The 9,978-nt window shown below is 40.0% G+C and overlaps 2 protein-coding genes across 2 annotated transcripts in view; one reads left to right on the forward strand and one right to left on the reverse strand.

Moving 5' to 3' along the window:
- Positions 1-5,354, reverse strand: part of LOC105695379 (elongation factor-like GTPase 1) — a 69,067-nt gene extending 63,713 nt beyond the window's left edge. The window contains exons 1-3 of the mRNA XM_012416906.2: positions 1,780-5,354; positions 1,472-1,594; positions 1,016-1,164 (exon numbers count right to left, since the gene is read on the reverse strand). Of these exons, the coding sequence (XP_012272329.1) occupies positions 1,016-1,164; positions 1,472-1,594; positions 1,780-4,280 (2,773 nt within the window). The 5' untranslated portion in view covers positions 4,281-5,354. The remainder of the gene's footprint in view (positions 1-1,015; positions 1,165-1,471; positions 1,595-1,779) is intronic.
- A 1,086-nt stretch (positions 5,355-6,440) lies between these two features.
- On the forward strand, positions 6,441-9,758 carry LOC105695399. The gene is made up of 4 exons (XM_023432444.1): positions 6,441-6,585; positions 7,240-7,287; positions 8,218-8,374; positions 9,418-9,758. Exons 1-4 carry the CDS (start codon positions 6,463-6,465, stop codon positions 9,441-9,443), a joined length of 354 nt encoding a protein of 117 aa, XP_023288212.1. The 5' UTR covers positions 6,441-6,462; the 3' UTR covers positions 9,444-9,758.
- Positions 9,759-9,978: the final 220 nt, after the last annotated feature.

Below are 9,978 nucleotides of genomic sequence, written 5' to 3' on the forward strand. Positions count from 1 at the left end.
AAACGTTCCCCACATTTATTTAGAGCGCGGTTAAATCATCGATTACCTAACCATAGGTTAACGTTAACATCTAATTTAATCTTCCTCCCGTTTGCGCAGTTTCTAGGTTAAAGTTCGATTAACTGAAGCTAAGCGATCGAATATGGCTGGTTATTCTAAACGACGGTTAGTGGAAATTAATCCGCTGTTAAAATGTGGCGGAACGTGCAACTCGCTGTAACCGAGGATTAGCTTTTTAACCGAGGTTGATGGAACAGGGCAAAATCCTCTTTCTTCGAACGGAATGTCGATTTACGGATAATTAAGTCGCGTGAGAACGAAACCGCGGAAACGCGTTACACTTATTTGGCTTACGGCGAGAAGGTGAATGGCCATCGGTTCTCCGTTGTACATAATTAACGATGTCAGTAAAGAAGACAATAAAGGACAATTACAACCATAGAAAAGATACCTATAGACTGGCGACTCCCCTACCCCATCCCCGAAATTATTCGCAGTAGTTCCAGAGCAAACCACCGTGTCGCTACTGAGCCTACGTTATTTTTCGCGGGGTATTCAAAACATTTTATCTTTCTAAATTACGTAATTTCTTTACACAAATGTAACGTACGTAAAGGAAAATGATCATTTATCTAATAAACTTTACGTTTTATGACACATACGGCAATTTGTCCGCAACTTTCAGCAAGAATTTCCGAATTGATTTGAAATTAATTTGCGTAACTTCAACATCCATAACCAGGCAGGTTTTATAATTGCACGTTGACATGAACCGTGAATGTTTCATTCAAACGACATCATGGCAACGTTTTTTTCTTTTTTGCGCATGCGCATTTGTGCTAAACTGTCAGCTGTGCCTCTCGTGGCTTACTTTGAAGTTATACGGTAAGGGGGGTAAAAATTCGCGAGATTCGATGAGTGTAAACAGGCCCTAATTACTAGACTTTGCGTTTTATAGTGGCAGCAACCGAATAGGTTACTTCGGTTTTAGTTGTATTAATTTAGAGAAACTCACCGAGGGCATCTGAGGTTACCAGAACGCTGCAGGAGTACATCGGAGTGACAAGTCGAGGTCTTCGCAGACTGAATGCACGACGACAAGCTTCCTTGCACGCTGACATAAGTTGACCACCGAAGTGACTCTGGGTTTGGATTGTTCCTTCGCTGCAATAGAAATAACGTTATAAAGGATAATTGAATAAAATATAATTCAAGCAACCCATGCGAAGTGAAATATTTTAAATTGCATATCTCTGTATTGAATGTACCAATCGGTTTCATAGCTTAAAAAACGCAGAAAAATAGTCGAATCGCGATGCCCTGGTTAAAATTGACATTACTCACTCAAGAGGTTCGAAAAGCGACATTCTTTGTCCAATTCGACGCGCCAGGCTAAACATCGCAGATAATGACTAGGTAGTTTCTTAATATCTACAATAAATGGTGTTGCGATGGAGGTGACATTACGTACCTATTAGGGTCTTCGATGATTTTCCAAGACTTCACTAGGAAACAGACTCCCATCATCGGCTCCTCACACAATGGACCAGCTAGCGTAGCCAATTGGAAACCATTGATCATGTTGTTGTCATATCTAATTTAAAAAAAATAGGGTATATTTAAAACATTGTATGTGAGGTTTAGGATTTAAATATCTGACAGAGTACATACAAAAGAAATTAAAATCCGAATGGAAAATACTCCTCGATGAAAAAGAGACTGTATCTGCTTCGATCTAGTTTCAGTAGATATAAAATGGATTTAACTTAAGTAACTTACAACAATCGAGGATCCGAAGACTTTGTAGGCCTTTCCCAGAAAAGATTTCGCTTGTAGTCGGTCTCGTTGAGCAGAATGTTGGGTCCACACTTACGAGGTCCGAAGGACCAGATTTTCTCCAGCACGTTTCCCCAGCCTGCCTCTTCGAAGGCATTCTTCAGGTCCGTCTTCAAACTCTCGATTGCTTTTTGCTTTTTATCCGTCAATGCCGCTTCTTCCAGGGATAATTTGGAAATGTCTGGTGCTCCTTGACTCGATTCCTCCTTGTGCTTATAAGATTGATCCAACAATTTAATCAACTCAGAACTCTTATCCAGGATCTTTGTAACACTCTCTGGAAGAGGCTTCGCATCGATTACAAAAACGCACAGGCCATTGGTGGTCCAAGTCTCGAGGTTGGCCTCCTCTGCCTTCTTTTCAATAGCCTCGTTGACCATATCGGTCTTTGGTTGAGAAACTATAGTCTCTCTAAACGAGACGATTGGCTCCGAGACATTGATGTCGATCTTGGCATACCTCAATCGAAGGTCCTCGAGACACCTTTCCAAGTGTACTTCGCCAGCAGTGTCGAGCACAATCTCTCCGGTCTCTTGAATGTGAACCACTGCACAAGCATCCGCTTGGTTGAGTAATCGGAGGCCTGCGATGAGTCTTTGAAGATCGGTGGGATGCTTCGGTTCCAGAGCCACCCGCAGAATGGGCACAGCGAGAGCTGTCAACTCCGAGAAGGATGGACAAGCTATCGTCGAGGAGAGAGTAGCAGTTTTTAAGACATGTTCTTCCAAACCACCAATTCCAACTATATTACCCGCTGTCATTTGGCTTACCGGTTCCAGCTCTCTCCCCATTAGGAGATATAGTTTCTCTATGGTAACCTTAGTGATGTACCAACCAGGCTTCAAATCCTTCAACAGAGTTCCATGTTGTACAGTTTCGCCTGCCCTCTGACGCTCCAAAGCCAATCTCGGATTATGCTTCGGTCCTAACACATAAACTTCGCTACCATTTCTCAAAGTCCCCGAATACACTCTAGCAAACGCTATCAACACATTCTCCGAATCCTCTTCAGCTTCGCGCTTCTCTTCGCACATTTCCAACTCTCCGTCTGTCTCTTCACTAGACCGTGATTCCTGAGAGCGATCCCTCAGCTTCGAAGTATGCATCTGACGAGCTATCACTTTCCGCAGGGCCAATTCCTCCGGAGTCAAAGGCTTCAATTTATTTTCTGGTAGTAACTTCCTCTCTATTGGAAACATCTTCGATATGAACACTATAAGTGGTGCTTCCGAGTCGGAGCTGCAGGCCAAGAAAGCATCTTTTAGAGACTGAGTCTCCGAAGGAAGTGCTGCGAAGTCGCTGTTCCCACTCATGAGACGCTCGATTTTTTCTTCAGTCAAATCATTCGGAGCAGGAATCCTTTCGCACACCATGTCGAGACCAGCTCGAGCTAGTGGCAACCACTGAGTGAAAATAGCCTGCAGCTGGGCTTTAGGATCGGTGTGTCTCAAATCTCTCGTAGTTAATTTAACGTTAAGCTTCTCTATCATCGACAGCATTCGCTCCTTATCCCTCCTGATCGCTACAGTCTCGTAGAGTGTCCAGACATTATCCAGAATCAACTGCACAAACAATGGCTTCTTGGCTTTAGCCTGAGCTCCTTTCATGATCCTTTTAGTCTTGCCGTTGAAGTAAAAGTCGCCCCACAGAGTCTTCAGCAGAACCTTCTCGCTAAACCCCAACTTCTGCGAGAACATTTTGGCAAATTCCTTCACACCGAAGCCCCAACCATCCACAGCGCTAGTGAACAGGACATTCCCTCGTTCTGGCGAGAAGTATAACTTAGAGTCGTCTGCCTCTTCGAGCACAGACTGCCAGTCGGATAAACCTCTCTCGGTGATATCCTCCGGCTCTCTTTCGATCCGCTGTTCCTTCTCCTCCCGTTCCATGACGTCCGTAGCAAACAACTCGCCCATGACTGCATTGACTTGCTCCAGGACTTGCGTCAAGTGTATGTAAGCATCTAAAGGTGAGAGCTTGGTCTCTGTAATAAGCCTGTCGATTTTATTCAATACTAAAATGGGCTTCAAGTCTTCGACGTATGACATCGCTAAGGCACTCCGTGTCTGTGGACAGACTCCTTCGACGACGTCGACAACAATGATCGCGCCGTCGCAGAGTCTGACAGCAGTAGACACCTCGGAGGCAAAATCAACATGGCCAGGAGAATCTATAAGATTCACTACAAACTCTGAATCTTCATACTGATGATAGAGAGTGACGGAGCTCGACTTCATGGTGATCCCACGTAGCTGTTCGTCCGGCCTACTGTCTAAGTAACGCAGCTTGCCAGCAAGCTTCCCAGAGATGATCCCATTGCTCGCAACCAGTGAGTCTGCCAGTGTTGTCTTGCCATGGTCCACATGGGCGAGAATGCAGATATTACGGATGCGGCTGGAGTCGTTCTGAAGCTCGCTAAGCTTCTCTAAATCGACGAGTCTCATCCTCCTCTTCTAGGCGATCAACGCCACGCTCAAAAACCTAACCTATCACTAGATACTCCGACCATAACTTAATTTACATTGCCCAATATCACACTAACATCTCCGCTGTAAACATAAACTGAGAAGAAACACAGAATCCAGATTCTTGATCTCGTCGCACCTGAATTCAAAACCAAATCTCAGACCAACGTAAACTTAATCGGCAGCGGAGACCCACCACTTATTATGACCTTTATATGTTTATAGATACCTGAACCAATCTTCAATTCCCTTCTTCAATTTTAATTCGAAGTAGGGTTAGCTTCCCACACGGAATGCAAAATAAATCCCAGCCTCAATATTTGATTTTGCAGTCCAGACACAAATTACGAGAGAATGTCAGAATTCTAACACAAATCACATACACGTGTTGGCATCACCGGCATAAACACCATTAAAAAACAGCCGCTAAGTGTCGGAGTGAGGTTAGGTTCGCTGATCTGTTAGTTTAGCGCAGTCAGCGCTTACTTTGGCCCGCAGTTTTGCCAGCACCGTATCCAATTTTCAAAGTATTGCGATAATTCGGAATTTATATCTGCAATTCGTCGTTTCACGGATATACGAATTCGAGGTTAGGTCTCTAGAAACGTCAACCCGCGTGACTGGAATCTTAGGTTATCGCCGCGGCGGAGAGCGCGGTGAGAGGGCTCGCGAAAGCGCCGGAGAAAGTGGCCTTATGATTGGTGAAATAAAGGTCCCACGATCGGCAAAAACGAGCCGAACTCGGGCCGCATACGGAGAGAGCGACGAGGACCGAGCGATGGAACGAAGAGACGGAAATGGCATGATCGGCGTAAGCGAGAGAAAACCCGAAAACGGCCCTCGAGGCCGAGAAGTGAGGTTATGTCGGGCGCGGCGCGGCGCACGTAGCAGACGACTGCGGCCGAAACGCGGAGAATCCACCTCGATGCACCTCGGGAAGTTATTTAGTCGATTTAGCCGGTTGCCGAAGAGGGCGAAGCTTTTCTCCGCGTATATTCTTCTTAATGAATCCCTTGACACAGGCACAGACTTGCGCGAACTTGCACGGACTGAGAGAATGAATGCTTCTTATCGATTTATCAAGGGAGACTCATCCACGGGTGAGGGGCAGGCAGGGCCGGGGGAGGCGGGAGACCGCGGTCTTCTCGTGTATCGGAGCGTCCTTCTCACACTCATTGAGCGCATGGGAGAGAGAGACGCACTGGTCTCCAAGAGGGCTGAGGAGGGGAGAGCGTTAGATAGGTAGTTGGTTAAGTTCGCGCATACGGGGAGAGATACGCGGATATTGAAGTACGTTATAAAATAAAATGCTCATCACGTTTAAGGCGGTATAAAAGGGGTAAGGCAGTAAAAAATATACATTCTGTATATATAAAACGTCAAAATATTTATAAAACTTTTCTCTTAGGAGGTGCATCGAGTCATTTGACATTTCAGCACGTGATTATGAAGGCTCTAAGGAAGAACGCGACGCTCATGAAATTTCTTAATATATTATATAATTATAAATACACATAAAATTGTATATTTATCGTATTAGCGCATTTTTACTTCAATTAAATGCGACATTACGTTATAATTTTCATTAACTTATACACTGAATTTAATATTACAGAGACAATGTAATTTTACTGTAATTTATTGTGAAAATAACTAATGATTATGTAAATTTACATGGGCATTTTTATCAGTGTACACTGGGAGACATCAATGCCCTCCCATCCTGCACAGGCGATGTCGTATCTGCAGGGGAGGCATTCATGTCCACATTGTACATTGGGAGACATCAATGCCCTCCCATCCTGCACAGGCGATGTCGTATCTGCAGGGGAGGCATTCGTGTCCGCCATTGTACATGACCAAATTAATGCCGAGTATATTTTTTTGTCGTTTTTATTGTCAATGTTTGTCTCGATGGAACGCAAAAGTAATACGCAAAACCGCGCATTAATCATGCAAGCTCATTATTCGCAATTTTGATAATCGTCGCATGTCGGGAGTTAATTATGGTTGAAATAATACCGACTACTGGGATAATGACGAGACAATTTGACACATCTCGTGTCATTATTACATAATCGGGCCGATCAACATTCGCGATCGTGCAACTTCCTGTCTGACAATGATCTCTCATTGTAGATAGGATTCATGTTGGCCCATCATGGCGATTTTTAATGTCCTCTCGAGTATAAAAGGAGCTGAATTTTTGCGGAGCCGAAAGAAGGAAAAAGACGCCGACGCCATGTTGAAGGCCTCCGTTTTCTTTGTGCTCTGCGTGGCGGTGGTAAGAATTTTTTTAATTTATGCATGCACTGTTAAAAATATTCATGAAATTCGTACACTTTTAATATAAAAGTGTAACGATGGTAAACATTTTTTAATTTATGCATGCACTGTTAAAAATGTTCATAAAATTCATACACTTTTAGTACTAAGGTGTGGAAGTACAAAGAAATCCCTAATTTACACGTTTCATCCCTAATTTTTGCAAAATATTCGTTCCACTATTTCCTCATATCAACAAAACATGTGATTTTGATTTGAAATATTTTGAAAGCGTATATAATAAATCCGACGGACAATATTTAAAAAAAAAATACTTATATTAAAGTGGCACGAAATGTTTCATACATCCACAGAAAAAATATGAAAACACACGAAGCTAATATTATACAAATAGGAAAACAATATTCTAAAGTAAATGTTTTGCAAATATTTCAAACGCCTGATAAATATATGAAAAATGTAGGATATTAATTAAATATGAGACAATATTAAAAAAAATATTGTGTGCTACTAGGGAAGTATTATTATGTGGAAAAGAATTGGAAATATGAGAATTCTCGTTTTCCTCGTCCAACGAGGATTCATCTCAATGCAAATGAGCTTAGTACTGATGGTGGAGGTTTATTAAAAGGCATTTTCTCTCTTCTTTTAGCTCACTCTCGGTGAACCTTCATCCCAAAAAACCAACGTGCACTCACGTGTAAGTGGATAAAGATTATTTATTTCTCCTCTAAATGCAACGAAAAGGGAAGTAAATGGAGCTCTGTCAAATGAAGTTTTCGAAGCACTCATGTAAAAACGCGGGTAAAGAAATAATAACTGCAGATGTTAAATATTTACCATATCTCCGACAAGACTTTAAAAGTCTTTCAGAATATTCCAGTGAAAGGAAATAACAAATATTTATGCATATTATGATAGAGTTTAGAGCAAATATGTAAAAATTTCCTCGTGGGGATTATTATCTATGATTACGGAATTTCACTTTCTCAGTTTTTAGAACGCTTTTGAAATGTCCCCCATAAATTATAAATTCGGAGATAAATATTGAAAAATCTGAAGTGCCGAACTGTGACGTTAAGGTGATATTAAAGGGTCATCAGGGAACTCGGTAGAGTTTCGCGCCAAATACATAAGAAAGCATGCGCAATTCTATATACCAAAACGTCGAAATATTTGTAAAACTCTCCATCAAGCTGGGTGCACGGAATAATTTAAAACTTTAACACGTATTTACGGAAGTCTTAATGAAAGTCCTGAAACTCACAAAATTCCATTTTTCGAAAGAAACACTTTTTTTTTAGTTCCTCTCTGGGATACACATTTTTTTCTCGAAAAATGAAATTTCTCGAGTTTTAAGACCTTCATCAGGACATCCATAATTACGTATTAAAGTATTAATTTTACTCCCAGTTTAAAGAAAAGTTCTATAAATATTTAGATTTTTTTATGTATGTATGTGTGACACTTTCATAACACCTTAAATATTCGATGCCGTTTGGGAATTAATTTTTAATGTATTTGGCGCGAAACTACCGAGCTTCCAGATTTGAAATAGTTTTAAAATGTTTGAAAATTGTATTCTAAATGTTATGTAAAAATTAAATGTAAAATGTAATCGTGTTAACAGTACGCTCGGGATAGCCCCATGGGTAATCCCATGGGTAATCCCATGGAAATGGCTGCAGGACAAGGAGGTAATTATAAGGAGATAGCTGCGCAGATTCCCAATGCTGGAATAGAAATGGCAAAGCAATTCGTAGGACAAATGGAACATGGAATGGGAAGTAAGTATATTTAGACAACACGCCGATGTACAAAAGATGTATAAAAGATGTATAAAAGATGTATAAAAGATGTATAAAAGATGTATAAAAGATGTATAAAAGATGTACAAAAGATGTACAAAAGATGTATAAAAGATGTCCAAAAGATGTATAAAAAATGTCCAAATTTTGTCATAAGTCAACTATGAACCTTACACTGATAAAAACTGTCCATGTAAATTTATAATACATAAAAACTACGAACCTTACACTGATAAAAACTGCCCATGTAAATTTACATATTCAATCATTGGTTATTTTTATGTCACGATAAATTGCAGTAAAATTACATAATCTCTGTAATATCATATTCAGTACTTGAGTTAAGTGATAGAAAATCATAATGTAATATTACATCAAATTCAAGTCAAAATTCACGAATACGGTAAATATACAATGTTAGGTGTATTAATACATTTTCAAAGTTGCAATACTGAGATTTTACGGTTTTTCTATGTGAAACTTAAGATATGAAGGGTGTCAAAATGTATGCTAATTTCTATCGATTCTTATCAGTGTATCGAAAAGTTGACTAATAGTCTCCTTATGAACCATTTTATGTCGTCTCCCTCGGTAAACAAATAAACGTCTGAATTTATTCGTCTTTCGTACAGCTGGCTAAAAAATGTCAGATATTAGACGTATTTTAGACATCTAATTAATATACCTAAGAGATATCTATTGAAATGTATTTTGAAATATATTTTTTTATTCTACACCTTGAGTTACTATAAATTAGCACTAAAATCATCAGAGCAAAGCACTGACCCGTTAATTTATAGTAATTCACCTTGAATTAAAAAAAAAAAAAAATTGGAAGCATAAATAATACCTTCAATCGATGAATTTTTAATTTTGTAGGAGAAAGAAAGGAAACATGAAAAAGTAAAAATTGTGAAAATCCTGATTTCGAGTCAAGTAATCTCAAAAACAATAATTTGGCGAATCAAGTAACGAATTCTTATTTTTTTTTTTCGAAATATTGATTCTTATTTCATCCACAGAGAGCGGATCGATGCTTAACAAGTGAAGTTCAATTAATCAGGAATGGAATCCAAGGACCTGGATGACGACGAAGTAATTGCTTTGATTTTGCCATTTAATAATATTCAGCAACATTTACCTCCCAGATTGCACGAGCCCTTCTGAAAAGCATGGGAAAGAGAACGAGGAAGAGGATTTCAAAGCCCTTTCAGGGAATCCCGGGAAGAAATCACTTTATGAAAAATTCTTCCTTATCAAGAGCGATTCCCTCCTACCAATCGCACCGAAGCCTGATACGTGGAAATCGGAACAAACGTGTCAATTGAATATATTTAAATAAATGTCGCACCGCACAGGAAAACTTTCCGCCCAACTCTCATTACCACCCTTTTAAGATGAAGTAAAACACGTCGAAGAGCTTGATCAACGTCAGTAAAAAAGATTTTCCTATTAATATTTCTATTGGATTTAATATTGACATCTGCGTCGAATTATATTGGGTATTGTACTAAATGGCATACTCCACCTGTCGTTTTCCTACAATAATTATTAAGAAATCGAAGTAAAACTCCCGAAATCTT

The sequence above is a fragment of the Orussus abietinus genome, unplaced genomic scaffold (genome assembly GCF_000612105.2).
Source record: "Orussus abietinus isolate OABI.00-Male unplaced genomic scaffold, Oabi_2.0 scaffold271, whole genome shotgun sequence".
Classification (NCBI taxonomy): Eukaryota; Metazoa; Arthropoda; class Insecta; order Hymenoptera; family Orussidae; genus Orussus; species Orussus abietinus.

What these genes read in the sequence shown, in the direction of transcription:
- LOC105695399 (XM_023432444.1), top strand. Translation starts at nt 6,463, where the DNA reads ATGGCGATTTTTAATGTCCTCTCGAGTATAAAAGGAGCTGAATTTTTG. An exon ending in TTGTGCTCTGCGTGGCGGTG is followed by an intron (nt 6,586 to 7,239) that starts GTAAGAATTTTT and finishes CTCTTCTTTTAG; the next exon opens with CTCACTCTCGGTGAACCTTC. An exon ending in AATGGAACATGGAATGGGAA is followed by an intron (nt 8,375 to 9,417) that starts GTAAGTATATTT and finishes TTTCATCCACAG; the next exon opens with AGAGCGGATCGATGCTTAAC.